At 37.6% G+C, this 17,675-nt stretch overlaps 11 protein-coding genes across 11 annotated transcripts; 5 read left to right on the top strand and 6 right to left on the bottom strand.

Annotated features, from left to right (window-relative positions):
- Positions 1-2: 2 nt before the first annotated feature.
- Positions 3-1,706, top strand: PRCAT00005095001 (uncharacterized protein; the record flags this gene model as incomplete). Its single annotated transcript, XM_062955144.1, has 1 exon — positions 3-1,706. One exon carries the CDS (start codon positions 3-5, stop codon positions 1,704-1,706), a length of 1,704 nt encoding a protein of 567 aa, XP_062811776.1.
- Positions 1,707-1,960: 254 nt separating this feature from the next.
- PRCAT00005094001 (CocE/NonD family hydrolase) lies at positions 1,961-3,745 on the bottom strand (the record flags this gene model as incomplete). The annotated part of the gene is made up of 1 exon (XM_062955142.1): positions 1,961-3,745. One exon carries the CDS (start codon positions 3,743-3,745, stop codon positions 1,961-1,963), a length of 1,785 nt encoding a protein of 594 aa, XP_062811775.1.
- Positions 3,746-4,162: 417 nt separating this feature from the next.
- PRCAT00005093001 (uncharacterized protein) lies at positions 4,163-4,471 on the bottom strand (the record flags this gene model as incomplete). The annotated part of the gene is made up of 1 exon (XM_062955141.1): positions 4,163-4,471. One exon carries the CDS (start codon positions 4,469-4,471, stop codon positions 4,163-4,165), a length of 309 nt encoding a protein of 102 aa, XP_062811774.1.
- A 165-nt stretch (positions 4,472-4,636) lies between these two features.
- PRCAT00005092001 (FAD-binding oxidoreductase) lies at positions 4,637-6,064 on the bottom strand (the record flags this gene model as incomplete). Its single annotated transcript, XM_062955140.1, has 1 exon — positions 4,637-6,064. The coding sequence occupies one exon, from the start codon at positions 6,062-6,064 to the stop codon at positions 4,637-4,639; it is 1,428 nt and encodes a 475-aa protein (XP_062811773.1).
- Positions 6,065-6,294: 230 nt separating this feature from the next.
- On the bottom strand, positions 6,295-7,809 carry PRCAT00005091001 (NAD-dependent succinate-semialdehyde dehydrogenase; the record flags this gene model as incomplete). Its single annotated transcript, XM_062955139.1, has 1 exon — positions 6,295-7,809. One exon carries the CDS (start codon positions 7,807-7,809, stop codon positions 6,295-6,297), a length of 1,515 nt encoding a protein of 504 aa, XP_062811772.1.
- A 166-nt stretch (positions 7,810-7,975) lies between these two features.
- On the top strand, positions 7,976-9,397 carry PRCAT00005090001 (uncharacterized protein; the record flags this gene model as incomplete). The annotated part of the gene is made up of 1 exon (XM_062955138.1): positions 7,976-9,397. The coding sequence occupies one exon, from the start codon at positions 7,976-7,978 to the stop codon at positions 9,395-9,397; it is 1,422 nt and encodes a 473-aa protein (XP_062811771.1).
- A 154-nt stretch (positions 9,398-9,551) lies between these two features.
- PRCAT00005089001 (SDR family NAD(P)-dependent oxidoreductase) lies at positions 9,552-10,307 on the top strand (the record flags this gene model as incomplete). Its single annotated transcript, XM_062955137.1, has 1 exon — positions 9,552-10,307. One exon carries the CDS (start codon positions 9,552-9,554, stop codon positions 10,305-10,307), a length of 756 nt encoding a protein of 251 aa, XP_062811770.1.
- A 67-nt stretch (positions 10,308-10,374) lies between these two features.
- Positions 10,375-11,478, bottom strand: PRCAT00005088001 (uncharacterized protein; the record flags this gene model as incomplete). The annotated part of the gene is made up of 1 exon (XM_062955136.1): positions 10,375-11,478. One exon carries the CDS (start codon positions 11,476-11,478, stop codon positions 10,375-10,377), a length of 1,104 nt encoding a protein of 367 aa, XP_062811769.1.
- A 636-nt stretch (positions 11,479-12,114) lies between these two features.
- On the bottom strand, positions 12,115-13,391 carry PRCAT00005087001 (uncharacterized protein; the record flags this gene model as incomplete). Its single annotated transcript, XM_062955135.1, has 2 exons — positions 12,115-13,305; positions 13,380-13,391. 2 exons carry the CDS (start codon positions 13,389-13,391, stop codon positions 12,115-12,117), a joined length of 1,203 nt encoding a protein of 400 aa, XP_062811768.1.
- A 214-nt stretch (positions 13,392-13,605) lies between these two features.
- PRCAT00005086001 (DODA-type extradiol aromatic ring-opening family dioxygenase) lies at positions 13,606-14,457 on the top strand (the record flags this gene model as incomplete). The annotated part of the gene is made up of 1 exon (XM_062955134.1): positions 13,606-14,457. One exon carries the CDS (start codon positions 13,606-13,608, stop codon positions 14,455-14,457), a length of 852 nt encoding a protein of 283 aa, XP_062811767.1.
- A 1,492-nt stretch (positions 14,458-15,949) lies between these two features.
- On the top strand, positions 15,950-17,665 carry PRCAT00005085001 (uncharacterized protein; the record flags this gene model as incomplete). Its single annotated transcript, XM_062955133.1, has 1 exon — positions 15,950-17,665. The coding sequence occupies one exon, from the start codon at positions 15,950-15,952 to the stop codon at positions 17,663-17,665; it is 1,716 nt and encodes a 571-aa protein (XP_062811766.1).
- Between the last annotated feature and the right edge of the window lie 10 nt (positions 17,666-17,675).

Below are 17,675 nucleotides of genomic sequence, written 5' to 3'. Positions count from 1 at the left end.
AGATGAGTGAGCAAAGCTCATTACATTCTAGCAGAAGCGAGGTGCCAGGCACACTCGAATTAGCAGTTACAGACTACACCGATGAATTCAGACCCAGAAAGGAATCACTTGGGCTTGTACAGCTTTTCCACCCGGATACCAAAGAACGTATGCTCGTACCTGAACCCTCTGTTCACCCAGATGACCCACTTACTTGGTCCAGAGCCCATAAATACTATATCACCATATTGGTGTCATTTACTATGCTTTTAGCTAATCTTCTTTCTGGTGGTCCTTCTATAGCAATTGTTATGATGGCAGAGACATTTGGTGAGCAGGCAGATGGTCCCAATTATAACATTCAGGATTGGATCTCTAAGACTGCCTACTGTTTTACAACTACTGCATTGTTACAAGGTACATCAAACTTCTTTTGGGTTCCATTAATGACCAAGTATGGAAAAAGGCCCATTTATGTCAGTATTGCGGTGGGATATTTTGCGTTTGCTCTCGGATGTGGGTTTGTGAATACATGGGAATCCTATTTAGCTTGCAGAATAATGCTAGGCTTTTTTTCAGGTGGAAATGAGGTCCTAGGCCCTTTGACGATCTCAGATGTATTCTTCATTCACGAACGTGGTACCCAAATGGCCATATATACATGTGCTTTGTCAGCAGGGATTGCAATCGGGATGATAATTTCTGGACTTATAGTTATCTCTCATAGTTGGAGATATATATACTATGTCGGTGCAGCTTTAATTGGCTTTTGCGGAATCTTAATTTTTTTCACCTTGCCTGAAACAACATTTATTCGTGACCCTAAGTTTTTGGTTTCTGAAGTCGAAAAGATGAAAAAGCAGCATGGTCTGCAAGCGAGTAAATCGTCAGTAAGCTACGTGGAAGAAAAAGGAAGCGTGGAATCTGAAATTGACTTTGTTGTACCAAAAAAGACCTCCTATTGGTCTTCTCTTAATATCTATAGTGGAAAGATATATACCGATGAATCCTTGTGGAAGATTTTTATTCGTCCAATCGGTCTAATTTTCCTTCCACCTGTTCTTTGGGCCTCATTAATCATGTCAGCTACAATTGGATTTTTAGTTGCCGTGACATCTAATGTTGCTAATGCTTTCGAGACAGCATATAACTTCCAGCCTTGGCAAGGGGGTTTATGTTTTATCGGGGCATTGATTGGCTCTCTTTTGGGTATCTTCGCCGGTGGTACTATTAATGATTGGTGCTCGGACTTTATGACGAAGAGAAATAAAGGTGTTAAGGTACCAGAGATGAGACTACCTACAATAATCATAGGCGGTGTATTAGCACCCGTGGCTCTTGTTCTTTATGGTGTAGGTATTGGAGAACATTATCATTGGATGATGCCTACAATTGGATTAAGTCTTCTTAATTTTGCGTTGACTCAAGCTACAAACGTTTCATTGGTGTACACAATTGACTGTTATAGACCCATAGTGGGGGAAATTACCGTTACTCAATTGGCATTCAAGTCCTTGTTTGGGTTTTTATTGAGTTTCTACACTAATCCATGGGTAAATAATTATGGTTATTCCAAAGCGTACGGCGAAATGGCAGCCATATCTGGAATTTTATTCTTGCTTACAATTCCACTCTACTTTTGGGGTAAGAGAATAAGAGAATGGACTCACGAATGGAAGCTTTTGAGCTTTGTTCATTGGGATATTGATCGTGAAGTTGGTGAGTAGTAAATATATTGCTAAATAATTAGGAAAGTAGAATCTGTTTTAAATAATTATGAGAATGAAACATAAAATCGATAATTTAGCAACAAGTATTAATGTTGTGATATTTTCCTGGAGAAAGATCAAAGGGAAATATCTATTTTGCAACTAAAGATAAGAGTCTACAATAATTTTTAAAACTGCATATATCAAGTATATGTACCTTTTTCTAAGCTAACATTGAAGAGATAATAATTCTAAAAAGTACTGTATCTTATTTATTCATTTCCAGGGATGACTGGAAGTACTATATAATTTTGGAACAGCGGACGGAAATGAAGTCTGTTTGTTTTTCCAAGCTTTTCAAAATTTCTGTCCTTTGGGTGATTATGCTGGAATCTGTCACACCCTTGCGTGTCACCTCCAGAAACCTCGAGGACTAGTTTATTTCCTTTTTCAAGTACTACGTTTGTTGGCCAAATTTCTATAGTAACTGTGTATACATTGTTTGGTTCGACTTCCTGTTTGTCTTCTTTATAATAAGTTCTGTAAGGGAGATATGGCCTGTGCCAAGGATGATCTTCATTTATCTTTCTATGAGATACTCTTAAATAGCCCTTACATAAGGGAACTGGATCACCAGCAGTACCGGTGTAAAATACCTCTTTTCCTTTTGAATCAAGATGACGCAAAGTAACAAAAATATCAATTTCTGATGGGGTAACTTTTTCGTCGTCGACAGACACGTTTAACTGAGCTGTAATATGTCCTGTGATTTCTGTTTCCTTTTCGAAGGGATCCGTAGTAAAATTGATAGCATCCTGGTCATCGAGAGTAGTATTTGCTCTGTATGTCAACGACGAGCTGTTTTGGTTAAGAGGTTCTGAAGAGGTCAAAGCACCATCACTAGTCAAGTAATATCTAGTGTATTTTGTTCTCTCAAGAGGCCATTCCTTTTCAATTCGAGTCTGAAATGTGGCTTCTCCTTCCGGATTATTAAAACCTACATTTCCCTTTCTTAAAAGAATCTCAACTTTGGGAACTTTTCCTTCTGACCAACCATCTCTATCGTCGTCCTTCAAAAAAGCATCAAGAAACGACTTTTGAAGATTCACATACTGTTTATAATAGAAAGGTAAATCGTGCCTACCTACTATTGTTCGAAGAAATTTCAATTTAGAACCCGCGTGATTGAACCCTTCAAAGTTTCCTCTAAGATGAAGCATGATTCCTCCCCAATTAGCTACACTAAGAACTGGGACTTGAATATCTTCTAACTTGAATTCTTTAGAAGAATAATATTCTTCATCCCGATTCTCAAATTGGGCAGTATCGACGGTCTGATCCCTTCGATTTGAAATAAGTTCCTGATCAGTTAAATCCCCTTCAATGGTGTCTTCTCCCCAATTTCTCGCTGCCCTACCCGGCAAGCCGTACTGATTACTCAAAACTTGTCTATTCCACCAGAAAGAAATGAATCCGTTTGAGAGAATGCCTCCATGACGGACTCTATCCCTATAATAATCTGACATACCTTCCCAAGGTACGATCGCTTTCAAGCCTCGAGGACGTCTGGCTGCAACTCTCCACTGGCTACCCCCAAAATAGCTGATGCCCAAGAGCCCAACATTCCCAGAGCTCCAATTTTGTTCTGAAGCCCATTCGATCACATCATAAAAGGCGTCACTTGTACCCCGAGACATTGTATCCAATAACCCCGGAGACTGACCTGTGCCTCTCTCATCAACTCTGACTACTACATATCCTTGCTTAGTCCAAAAAGTTGGCGACGGAACCTCCCAGGCAGCATGATCTGAGTGCTGTTCAATGTCTACCTCTGCATAAGACTTGGGGTGAAAGTCTTCATAATGGATGTCTTTTCCATAGGGCCCATAAGTGACCAAAACCGGATACTTTCCGTCTTTCTTAGGTCGATAAATGTTGGCTCTTACGAGACTTCCACCACTAGTATCAGTTTTTAACGGTATGTCTACGTTTTTCTCAAAAATATATGGAAATGACGTAGTGTCAACAGTTTTAATATTCCTTATCTTATTGGGCATGTTCCTTTAGAGTGTTTTTACAAAGAATTAAGTTTTGCATCTTGCAGTAGAGAGAAAATGAAGTCTACTTATATCAATAGTTGTATCCGATGTGGGGATTGGTCGTTGCACCTCCTTATTATGACTCTAAATCAAAGCATGCTGTTCAAAATTTAAGCAAGCTCTTGATTTGGAACTACTTAAGTTTAAAGCAAGTGGCCTTCTCTATTTTCGAAGAGATTAATACATGATATATAATAACAGATGGCAATTTTCTCATACATTAAACTACTTACAAAATTAATCACTAAAGTGGATCCTCTACAGAAACCTTATACCTAAACCAATTTTCGTTAATTTTTTCCCCAGTAGCTCTCCAGGCACGATTAGCAAACTTATTTGTTAGTACGCTTTGAGCATCATATGATGGAAAGTTTATCATGAGATTTTACTTACATAAATGACAGAAACTCCACGAAACATTACGTAAATGAAAGTATTGAAAACAAATCCAGTTGCATTATTTGGCCTTAAAGACATATCCACTACTCCTGCAATCGGATTTGGAGGGTTTCCCCTACCATAGTTCCAGCCTTGGACGTTTGCAGCCTCCATACGGTTTGGATCAGAGGGAAGACCATAATCCTGAGCTAATTTGAATACCTCGCGATTTGGTCTTTCTCGTGTATCTGTTCTTAAAAGTAAGCCAGCTTGACTGGAGTTTGAAGTTTCTGTGATTGTTGTCATGGTTGCAAAATAATTAATCTTCTGTGCGAAAAGAATTTTACATTATGGTAAAAGCAGTCTTTTTATTTGGTGAATTCGGAAATGTGGGGAATTGGAGATCACTCCGCACTTCCAAGCTACTATGAATATCGTTTTTCACTATTCAAAGAGGCTAAATATCGAAGACTATAATACTGGGGCTTCATTGAAAACCTCTTGTAGCTCTATATCGTTATTGTTCGCTTCCTTCGATGAATCTTTCAAGTAGCCGCAGAATCTCCTTTCAGGATCGTACTTAAGTCTTAAATTATTAAGCTTTGAGTGTTGCTCTCGTGCCCAGAACCGAGTCTTTCTAGTTTCAAAGTCAGAGTCTCCTAGGTAAGCACCTCTACTGTGTTTTTCTAGGACTCTGAAATTTCTTGTCAACCAATTCGAAATAACTGTATCGTCTTTCTGATTATCCCAAACAGAATAAATGGCAACATAATGTTCTGTCTGCATTGAAAGAGCCATGTCCTCCAACTTTGTTAAAGGATCCATTGAAAAGTAGAGACAAAACGTCTTCCGGTTTGGAATTGATGTAAAAGAAGGCTCTAAAACTTTGGCGACATCCACATTAGATCTGAGATAAACATTGTCTGTTTTATATCTATGTCCCTGAGGGTTTGCTCTATCCTGAACCTCGTATTCATCGACTAACGACGTTTTCTTTCCAAAAGATTCAAACAATGCACCCGAGACTTTTGAACTTTCAAACTTATTCAACTCTCTAATGCAATCTTCAAAAGTCTCTTTGAATGCAACAATATGGACCGTTATAACTGGAACATTTGAATCCTCTGGGATCGATGTAACTAGAACTGTCTCCACATCCTTGTCGGTTTTAGGTGAGGTCTGCACAACCCAGTTCATAGTTTCCTTAAATTTTGAAATTGGGTAAACATACGTTGCTGAATAAACAGTCTTTTCCGGAACAGTTTCAAGTTCAAATGAAATAACAACTCCTGGAAATCCTGGTCCACAACCCCTTGCTACCCAGAATAGTTCAGAGTTCTCTGTTCTGCTACAAGTGACCAATTTTCCTTCGTGAGTTACAGCTCTAAGCGATCTTATTTTTTGGCAAGCCCAACCCCATCCTCTGCAGCACCATCCCATTCCTCCTTGAAGTAGAAAACCTCCAATTCCAACGTCTGGACAATGGCCACCAGGAAAAAAACGTTGCTTTTCATTTAACAAATAGGTATTCAACATTCTTCCATGGACTGAAGTAGTTGCGATTACAGTTTTTGTGTCGTCATTGAATTCAATCTTCTTAAAATCGCCAAAATCAATCATTATTGCTTGATCTCTGACTCCCCAAGCAGCCCAACTATGTCCCCCTGATATTACTGATACTTTGACATTTAAAATGTTAGCTAATTTGACCGTATTTACGACATCTTCCTCTTTTTGAATTTTCACAATAGCTATTGGAAACCTTTCAGGTCTTCTAAGGTTGAACACTCTTCGGTAAGCATGATCTTTAAAGTCTTTATCATCATTCCAAATAATGGGAATCTGGTTACTTATTTGTTTTGCTTCTAAATTAATTGTTTCTGAGTTGATCTGTGACATTATTGATATATTTGGCGAGACATTCCTAGAAATTCCTTTTGTCTATTTTATTATATATGATCATATTACGCTTCCGATATGTGGGGATTTTCCGAAACACAGGTGGGGTTATTTGATATCGGAAGACAATCGTTAGTTGAGTTTTATTCTTAACGTTAATAATTGAATAGACTAAGAACTTGGTATTTAATGTGTTTATTCAAATTGATCAAATTGTATTAAAAAATTTACTAGATTCCTACTGTAACAGCCTTCACTACTAAATATTCATCTATACCATATTTAGAGCCTTCTCTACCAAATCCACTTTCTTTTACTCCACCAAAGGGTAAAGCACTGTCGGAAATTACTCCGACATTTACTCCTACCATACCAACTTCGAGAGCCTCTGCCACACGGTAGGCACGGCTAACATCGCGTGTATAGAAATAGCCTGCGAGACCCACGTCAGTATCATTAGCTTTGTTTATTACTTCTGCATCATCATTGAACCTGATAATTGGTGCTACAGGACCAAATGTTTCTTCTTTTGTGCAGAGCATTTCCGTGGTAACTTCTGTCAAAACAGTAGGAGAATAATAGTTGGATCCAAATTGCGATAAAGCTTGTCCACCTATCAAAATTTTGGCTCCTTTACTTGCAGCGTCGCTAACATGCATATCAACTTTTTCGAGCGCTGCTTGGTGAATCAAAGGACCATGAGTGACATTACTATCAAGACCGTACCCTACATTAAACTTCTTGACATATGCTACCAATTTCTCCACAAAATCGTCATATACAGATTGATGTACGAAAATTCTGTTAGCGCAAACACAAGTTTGTCCACTAACCCTGAATTTGCTAGCAATTAGACCTTCGATAGCACAATCTAAATCCGCATCGCCAAAAACGATAAACGGAGCATTTCCTCCCAACTCTAAGGACAATTTTTTTAAGGATGAAGAACACTGTTCCATGAGAGTTTTTCCTGTTGCAGTCGACCCGGTAAAAGAAAGCTTTTTTATTAACTTATTTTTACAAAGTTCCAAGCCAACTTTTCTGGTATTCCATTGGGTAGTTACAACATTGACAACACCACTAGGAACACCGGCTAGTTCTGCTAGATGGGCAAGAGCTAAAGCAGTTAGTGGGGTCTCAGCTCCTGGCTTGATTATTACAGAGCATCCGGCTGCAATAGCAGCTCCAATCTTTCTGGTGATCATTGCCGCAGGAAAATTCCATGGGGTAATGAAAGCACATACACCAATTGGCTGTCTTATTGTGTAAGTACGGTTTGAAGGATTCAGAGTAGAGATCGTATCCCCATATATTCTTGGAGCTTCTTCTGCATACCATTCTAAATATGAGGCTGCGTACTTTACCTCTCCTAAAGAGTCTGAAAAGGCTTTTCCATTTTCTAAGCTTATCAATTTAGCTAGATCATCCAAATTTTGAAGAATCTTTTCGTTCCATTTCTTTAATAGATCGGATCTGCTCCTTGGAGAAAATAATTTGAAAGATTCAAAAGATTTGCTTGCAGCTATTGCAGCCTCCTTAACTTCATTTGGCCCAAGCTCGGCAACTTTGGCCAAAACTTGTCCATTTCCTGGGTTGATAACTTCAAATGTAAGTCCATCTGGTGCTGAGATCCAGGTACCGTTGATGTAGCCTTGTGTCTTAAGTAAGTCTTTGTTGGATAATAATTCAGTCATACTGGTATTGCTGAAATCCTTTTTCGAGAGTACATAAGATATTTGATGCATTCTTTTATATAAATGTGGAACACTAATTGAAATTCTTTCCCCACCTATTCCGCTTTCTTCTTAACCTTTGAGCTCCGAAAAAAATGGGTAAGCGAAGAATTGTTTATAAAAGACCAAATTATGAGTAATTCTTCTTTGTAAGCATAGGTTTTCTATTTTAAAGAAAATGTCTAAAGATATAGTCGTCCCATTACTTTTAAATGGTGTCGAGGTTTTTACTTCTGACAAATTGGTCTACAATGTGTACTCACCCTTTACTGAGAACCTCATTTTGTATAAAGCACAAGGTGCATCCCTAGAGGATATCGATAAAGTTACGGAAAGCTCTTTTCAAGCTTTTCAATGTTGGATGCAATTGTCATATGAGAAAAGAAGAGATGTTTTGAATAAGGTTGCAGCCGCGCTAGAAAAAGAAAGGGAATATTTCTTCAATATGTTACTAGAAATGGGCGTATCGCCTCAGTTCGCTAACTTTAATATCGAAACAGGAATAAATATAATAAAGGAAAGTGCTGCTCTTACTTCAACCCCTATTGGGTCTATTCCTCAATCCTATGGTGGTTCTTATTCATTAGTTGTCAGAGAGCCTTGTGGTCCCGTTTTGAGTATCGTTCCTTGGAACGCTCCTATTATTTTATGTATAAGAGCAATTGTTAGCCCCTTAGCAGCTGGTTGTAGCGTTCTACTCAAAACTTCTGAACAATCGCCTATGATTCACCATGAATTAGCCAAATTATTTTTGAAAGCAGGTGGTCCCCCAGGACTTGTTAATACGGTTCATCACTCCTCGGAAGATGCTCCTAATATAATTACAGCTTTAGTGAATTCTCCCAGGATAAAGAAAATTAACTTTACAGGATCTTCCAATGTTGGGAAGATAATCTCCAACTTAGCGGCCAAAGTTTCGAAGCCAATCTTACTTGAACTTGGCGGGAAATGTGCTGCAATCGTGACCCTGACGGCTGACATAGATAGGGCGGCAACTGAAATCTTGAGAGGCGCTTGGGCCCACAATGGTCAAATCTGTATGAGTACTGAGAGAGTTTTTGTAGAAAATGAAATCTATGATAGTTTTTTAGAAAAATTAGCAAAGAGAGCTAACAAAATTGCAGTCGATAATGCGGGGATTCCTCAACGATCGGTATTGCAGGCAGAAAAAATAACGGCTTTGGTTAAAGACGCTATTGAGAGAGGTGCAAAATGTTTCTTTGGAAATACAAGCAGAAGTGGCGCATATTTGCTGCCTATCATTTTGACAGAAGTAAATGAGACGCACCAAATATTTGATGTTGAGACCTTTGGACCCGTGTTATATGTTTCCAAGGTTGCTGATTACAAAGAAGCAATTGAGAAAGTGAATTCAAGCGAATATGGACTTTCATGTGCAATATGGTCAAAGGACACGCTAACTGCAATCGAAATTGCAAGGAACATTGAGAGTGGAGCTGTACATATAAATGGAAGCACCATTCATGATGAGCCTACACTTCCTCATGGTGGGCAAAAGGGTAGTGGATCCGGGCGATTCAATGGCACATGGGGAATTGAAGAATTTCAATATGTTAAAACGATCACAATATCGAAGTAGATTAAGGTGTAAACCGGACCGGCCAAAAATATATAGTGCACAATTGTCACTTCGGTAAAGGCGCGATCCAGTTCCCCACAATCCGAAATGATTTGATATATAGTTACACTTTCCAACTAATTTAGATTATGGAATAGAAGCCAAATAAAATAATATGACGATTAATTTACAAGGTAAAGTAGCACTTGTTACTGGTGGTACATCAGGTTTGGGCGAAGCTGTATGCCGACAATTTGCGGCTGAGGGAGTAAATCTAGCCATCAATTATAATAAATCAAAAGAAAAAGCGGGTGTTCTTGTAAAAGAATTGATACTGAAATTCAAAATAAAGGCTGTTTCATTTCAAGCGGATTCTACAGATGGTGAAGGGATTGATAATTTAGTCGAATCAGTTTTAAAGGAGTTTGGAAAACTTGACATTGTTATTTCAAATGTAGGTTGGACTAAAATTGTTCCTTATGATGATCTTGATGCTCTTGACGATGAATTATGGGATGGATGCTTTAATGCAAACGTGAAATCACATTTCAAATTGTTCAAAAGCACCAAAAGATACTTAGAACAAAATAAAGAAGGAGGAACTTTTATAGTCACAGCTTCCGTAGCTGGTAGAATTGTGTACGGTTCAAGTATACCTTATGCTGTCAGCAAGGCAGCACTTATCCATCTTGTTCGTATGCTCGCTAAAACTCAAGGCCCAAGTATTCGTATTCACGCTGTTTGTCCCGGTTTATTATTGACAGAATGGGGAAAGCAATTTTCCCCTGAAAGAATTGAGTCAACTAAAAGCCGTTCGCCATTACATGTATTAGCTGATGTTGATGAGAGTGCTTCTCATTTTTTACAGTTGTCAAAGTTATCGACTTCCACGGGAACCATCGTCGGAATTGATGCTGGCATCTCAATTTAACTTTATATTCTTTATAATCTCAAAAGGTTCTGAATATTATATAGTGCAGATGTTAATATATATAAACTCATTCGAACAGAAACATGTTAGATTCATCTACCAGTCTGCTCAAAAATGAAAGAAATTTAGCGTCTTTCAATACTGATCGTGCTGGATTATTTAGAATTGCTTGATAGTCATAAATAGACAATATGGTAGTTAGTCCTGCAGCGAATGAGAGTCTATCTAGGAGCTCCATATTGGAGCTCTGTAAGAGACATGGAGAAGTTGCTGCTATAGTAACTTCTCGAAGTATGTTAAGCCAGGCTTCCCTGTTTGTAAAGCATACTAAGCTGTCAGGATCAAAGTCGGTCCTTTTTTTCCCTTTGTAAATTATAGCTAAAGAGCCACTTATAAACCCTATGATTTGAAGGCTTCTTTTATCGGCTGCCATTAGTGGTGCCAAAATGGTAGTTAAAACGAAACTTGAAAAGGGTACTCCTGCCAAAAATAAAGTCAATTTTAGTGACTCCCTAATTGTAGCCATGAACAAGTCCAAGATGCTCTTTATTTCAAGTTCAAATTTATGGCCACCTTTTAAGTATTTGAGAATATTCTTAGCAAATATAACTGGAATTATCATCTTCATTAATGTGATGAAGCAAGAAGGGAGAGCCTTTAATAATATACCGCTGAATTGGGGATCAAATCTGTGGTTATTGTAAAACAGAGAACGAAGCTCGCTAATGAAGTCACTGCTACCCGTTGCTAGATTAAACTGCTGGTTCATCAAAGAAAAAAGCTTCATTGGTAAACCATGAACTCTTTCAGGCTCTGTAATATAAAATTTCCAGAGGAATGAGAAGCAAAAGGGGAAGATCAACCAAGATTTTTGCAGTAGGTCAATGAAAAGTCTCAAATCTGGCTCCTTCATTGATAATTTATCTGTGGAACTGGATTTTAATCTTTTATTGAGCTTATCCAATTGAATTTTTTCGAATAGCTTGTAACCGTAGTCTAAACCGAAGACAAAGTAAAACCAAGAAAAAGTGTGTAACAAAAATTTTCTTGGGAAATAGAAATAAACGGAAGTAAAACTGATTGCAAAATTGCAAATAATACTAATTATAGTTTTCAGTCGATGTGAGCCAGTATGTTTTCCCTGGGCAATATGCCGTAGAACAGGTTTCATAGACAGCAAAATTGAGAAAAACTCAGCGAATTTCAAAATATTCTTTCTTCCCAAAAAACCTTCATTTCCAACATTGACGTTGAGAGATTTTGAGATCCAGTTGCAACATGCCGCGAATTCGATAGCTTTATCGAATGCTCTTCCTAGTACATAGCAAAACGTAAACGACCGCAAAGCATTTCGAAGACTTCTCAAAAGGCAAAATAATAACTCTTTTTTTTTCCCTGCATCTTCAATCTTTTCAAGCGCTTCCTTCTGCTTCTTGAGAAATATTTCAACCCAGTTCTGAATTCGATTTAGCTCTTTAAAATCCGTAATAAGAAGATAAAGATACCTTAATTTTTTGACATTTGACGCTAGATCGGAAGAAAAATTAGATTGTAAAAACCTTTCACGTAGTGTCTTATCTGCCATGTAGTTTATTTTGGAATTGATCTATAACTTACAATGGGGAGCATAAGGATCAACTTTTATATCACGTTGTTGAACCCCACATATCCGATACATAAGCGGGAACTTTTACTGAGGTGCAACTTGACATGGTTGCTCTCTTAATATTAAAGTAATATAAATTCGACTAAGTAAAAAAGAAGACTTTCAATTAAAGTGAAGAGGGGAATTGAAACTACCCTCTCATTACTGCGCTTTTTTGTTTAATGCAAAAAGACCATAACCAGCTATAGATACAAAAGAGACTAGTAACACCCCTAAACTTAGGTTGAATCCTTGCTCAAAAAATCCCATATTTTCCTGATACTTTATCAGCAATCTCTTCAATTTCATTGTACTATAATCATACGAGGAATCTGTATCTAAGCTCAAGTTCTGGAGCTTAAGTTTTTTTTCTCTTTCGATGAATCTCCTGTACTGAAAGGTGGATCTACTAAGATCATCATAAAAAGTAAGAGAGACCTTATTAATCACGGCTGTACTAATCTGAGGACAAAACTTCAAAATGTATGTTCCAAAAGGTTCAGATCCAAAGTAAGTGAAAAGATTTATTTTATTCGTCTGAAGAATAAGAATCGCAACTTCTGTGGTGCAAGATGCGACAAAGAGAGTGTCGGGTACATTTTTGTCAGGAAATTCTTTGAATGGATCAATCACTTTAGTTTTATACGCATTGGATTTCTGGAGCACTTGTAGAACCTTATTGAAGTTTTTTTCATGTACTAAAACCACGTCAGGAGCACACAATGTATAGCCTTGACCCGTTTCTTTCCATTTGACTAGTGCAGGCAAAGAGGAATCTATCGACTTTTTAACATCCAACAATGCGACAACATTAATACCACAAGCTCTGTTCTTTCCTTCAATAGAAAGAAAAGATCTCGTGATAACTGCCTGTTGAAATCCTTCCTGACTAAGATCTTTTGCTTTTTTCAGAGAATAGATATAGTACTCAGTATCCAAAAATTTTGGCAATATTTCACTGAGAATCTTCTCTAATTTGGGACAGTTTGGAACATTAAGCACACAAGGTGATCCTGCAGAAATTGCGTAGATTAAGGGGATGAGAATACTTGCCAAAGGTTCTATCAGATTTCCAATAATTAACGAGCTAGATACATTCCATAAATCAAAATCAGTCTTGTTGGGTATAATAGTCTTCTTGTAGTCTCTGTAAAGCTTTTCATACTCCTTCTTCAATGTTTGTAAAGGAATAAAAATATTGACTTTTTCAATAAGTTTAATATCCTGGACACTAAGGTCAGAAAATATAGCAGACGCAAGTTCTGATTTATAAGCTAAAAGCATTTCCCATAGTTTGGTTAATTGTAATAGACGGTATCCTATTCTAAGTCCCCTGCCATCCTTTGCGTATTCCTGAATGTTTTGTTTTTCCTACTTTATGTTAGTAATCTGGCAAGAACCTCAAATTACAAAAGAATATAACATACGTTAAAACTCATTTTTATTCCTTCCAACTCAAGTTGGAAGCGAATGAATGATAAGTGGATTAGGGGCTATTATATCTTGGAATCAAGAGTTTTTCCCCACAACTATAGCTAATTGGGGACTAGAGGTATATTTCGCCACTTGTTCCGAATCCAAAATTTGCAACTATAAAAACCTATTAATATGGACAAACTCCTTATTTTATATAAACTGAATTTTTATTAAAAAATGAAAGACGACAAGGAGTTTCCAATTTTATTTGTTTCCCATGGCTCAACCATGATGCTTGGTGAAGAATCAGTAGTGAGCAAGGACTGGGAAGAGCAGGGTAGGAATGCGGAAAGAAGGGACGTCAAGGGTATAGTGATCTTGGGGGCCCATTGGGAAAAGCCGGGTGAGGATTTAGTTCATGTTTCCATAAAAGAACCTCCTGGAATGAATCCTATCGCATGGGTTGCAAAAGAAAAATACGAAAACTACCAAATTAACGGTAGTAAGGAACTCGGAACAAGAGTTGGCAAAATTCTTTCAGAAGGAGGGATCAATGTAGTCTTAGATGATACTGATGACTGGATTCATGACTCTTTAATCCCTTTGAAATGGATGTTCCCAAAAAGGTGTCCACCAGTTACATTAATTTCAATCAATACAAAATATGATCCCATCTTTCATGCCAGAATTGGCAGTTTATTAGCAAGACTCAGAGCTGAAAACATCCTCTTGATAGGAACGGGTGGAGCTGTACACAACCTATATAGAAATTATTGGCCGCAGATTGTACAACATAGAAATAACTTTGCCCAAGAAACCCCACCCGAACAATGGGCTCTCGATTTTAGGGATTATTTTTACGATGCCATTCATAGAAACCCATCAACTGGAAAGGCAACTATAAGGGAAGGTATTCTAAGGTTAATGCACAATCCAAGGTTTAGGGATGCACATGGCACTGATGATCATTACATGTCTGCTTGTTTTGTGGCAGGTGCTTCAAGGTTTGAAGAAATTGGCTATCTCACCAGCGAAATATGGGAACTTCAAAACATGGGTAATTCTCAATACATAGTGGGCTCATGGTAAATAAACACATTTAATTTTGCTTACTTTTAGTTCATGAGGATTCGGAGTCTCTCAGAAGTGTAATGTTAGGTTTAATTGTCTTATTAATAAATAATTGCAATCGTTTCATATGTTGAATTTATTATATATGAAAGCTGAAACCGTTCTAGCACCGTTAGACTTCGAAAAGCAATGCGAGCCTAAAACGGCTTTTGAGTTGGCTTAACATTGATTTCTTATCTATTTTCATGCTCTATGTTTTTATCACTTTGTAGTTCATCTTTTCTTTTTCTAAAACCGTCCATTAATATTTCTGTTTTCACAAATTTTAATAAAAGTCCATCACTTGTTTCATCCAGCTATTATGACTTTAAGCTTATAGCGAAGTCTTTATTAAGCATTAAATGAAAACTGATGTTTTCCAAGTTATACAAACTTCTTATTATAGCAATGACTTTTTTTTCGTCTTTTATGATCACAAAGGAGTAAAACGTTTCGGCTCATGTTATTTATGTTCTTGGGTTCCTCGCAAGAAATCTCACCATCTTTTCATTTTCAGATATCATATCGTGTTTTCGGGTCGTTTAAATGCTAAAGATGGCCTGGACAGACAGTATTGTTATGAACCTCTCAAAAAGTATTATTCTTGATATCATAGAGCTCATGAAGAAATACGCACCATAACTAGAATTGCATTCAATAGAGGCAAGGTAGACAAAATAGGTGATCTTTCAAACCTTAAATGCTCTAAAGTCAAGGAAAATGACATACTGAAGTGCGAGTTCCATCTCTCGCACAAATTTACAGGAAAAAATCTTAATGCCTTCATCTATTATCTACAATTGAGTAGAATGACTTATCTCATACTATTCCACAAAATGAAAGCCTTGAACGGGCTTTTCGCAAATACTAACAAACCAATTTTTGTTATAATATAATTTATCTGATACTACTAGTAGTGGTCTTTTGAAGATTTAAGGCACAGTAGTTACCATCAGTTTGCATGGGGTAACTAGAAGCCCAGTTCCATCACTTGACTTTAGTTGCCTTTGAGTTGGTACTGGGGAATTATCACAGTTTGGCTCCAATCTTCTGGTCACTGAGTATATACCAGCATCAAAGTCAAGAATGAATCTTAAGCTGAGTGGGATCAAGATTGGGTTAAATAACCCCTAAGATTCCATTTAGAGCGAACAACTCGACTTTTTTCATTCGACAAATCACAACCTTGCTTTTTGAATATTATAATCTTTCAATCAGGCACACGGCAAACTTCTTATCTCGAACAATAGTCACATGCTGAAATTTTTCTTGATACTGCGTATATTTGGGCGGGGCTTTAAATCACGGGGCGATATTACGCTAATTTGATAAAATATTCATCTCGTTTATCTTATCGATAGATAAGCTAGCATCCTTAAAAACTCAGCGAAATATATTCACTTAAAAGATGAAGTCTGTAATACTAAAACCATTGAAGGAGAGTTAGGCACTAGGTTTTAATCTGGCCAATATGAAATCAATATTGACATACTTGAATGATAACTTTATTCCACGGGATCCCAACAAGTTTGAGGTTCAAGGCTCACTCGTGGACTCTGTTGAAGCGCAAAGGAATTCTGAGGGCTTCGACGATGTCAAAAAATCAAAGTCAGGAGAAGGCAAAGTAGAAGTACAATACGAGGTCATAGAAACCTCAGATTCAGAGACAGAGAAAATTGGTACTCACAGAGTCCTCAAGAACAGACACATTCAGTTAATTGGTATTGGAGGTACTATTGGTACTGCTCTCTTTGTGTCTATTGGTAGTGCTTTGAGTACGGGAGGTCCATTGAGTCTTTTAATGGGTTTTTCATTCTGGTGTATTCCAGTTCTTTTCGTAACAGTATGTTGTGCAGAAATGGTCTCTTACATGCCTATTTCGTCACCATTTATTAGAATGGCAGGGCAATATGTGGACGACTCTTTAGAGATTACAGCTGGCTGGAATTTTTGGTTTCTTGAATGTGCCTTGATCCCTTTTGAGGTAACTGCATTTAACACAATATTACATTTCTGGACTGATGGATATTCTCCTGCTATTCCACTCGCAATTCAGGTTGTTTTGTATTTTTTTATTAATGTCATTGCAGTACAGTGGTATGGTGAGACTGAGTTCTTTATGGCCATAGGAAAAGTACTCTTGGCAGTTGGATTGATGTTTTTTACTTTCGTTACTATGGTGGGTGGAAATCCAAAACATGATGTTTATGGTTTCAGAAACTGGAAAACTCCTGGACCTATGGCTGAATATATTCACACAGGAGACTTGGGCCGTTTTCAGGGACTTTTGGCTTGTATAATTACTGCATGCTTTACAATTGCCGGTCCTGAATATGTTTCTATGACAGCTGGAGAATGTGTTAACCCTCGTAAGAATCTTCCGCGGGCATACAAACAGGTAGCATACAGATTGACTTTTTTCTTCATAGGTGGCTGTTTTTGCGTAGGAACCGTGTGTGCGTACAACGACCCTTTGTTACTTGCTGCAATTACTGAGGGAAAGCCTGGGGCTGGCAGTAGTCCTTATATAATTGCCATGACAAATTTAAACATTAGGGTCTTGCCACATATCGTAAATGTTTTGTTACTTACTTCGGCATTCTCAGCAGGGAATTCTTATACCTATTGCTCGTCTAGAGCTTTGTATGGTATGGCATTAGATCGTAAAGCACCGAAAATATTCTCCTATTGTAGTAAAACGGGGGTACCCATTTATTGTGTCTTGATTTCGAATTGCTGGGCACTTCTTTCGTTTTTGCAGCTTGGAGAAAATGCCATGACAGTGTTGAATTGGATCGTAAACTTGGTAACTTCGTCCCAGTTAATTAATTTTTTCATTATTGCGATAACCTATATTCATTTTTTCCGGGCATGTCAAACTCAAGGAGTTGATCGAACGGAATTTCCCTTCACAGGAATGTTTCAGCCATACCTTGCCTATATCTGTGGGTTTCTCGTTTTCGTAATGGTATGGATTTGTGGATATACGGTGTTTATTCCTGGCGGCTGGTCTGTTCAATCATTTTTATTCAACTATTTGATGATCTTCATTGATGTGACAATATTTGTCGTTTGGAAGTTGTGGAAAAGGACAAAATATAAAAGACCTTCAGAAGTTGATTTACGTTTCGCGATGAAAGAAATTGAGGACTATGAACAATGGTACAATGAAAAGTCCCAAGCCTAAAATTTCTATC

The sequence above is a fragment of the Priceomyces carsonii genome (genome assembly GCF_900007245.1).
Source record: "Priceomyces carsonii strain CBS4050 genome assembly, scaffold: Debaryomyces_carsonii_scaffold_6, whole genome shotgun sequence".
NCBI classification, from domain to species: domain Eukaryota; kingdom Fungi; phylum Ascomycota; class Pichiomycetes; order Serinales; family Debaryomycetaceae; genus Priceomyces; species Priceomyces carsonii.
The sequence above is the reverse complement of the archived record's forward strand: the minus strand, read 5'-3'. Positions and strand labels throughout refer to the sequence as shown.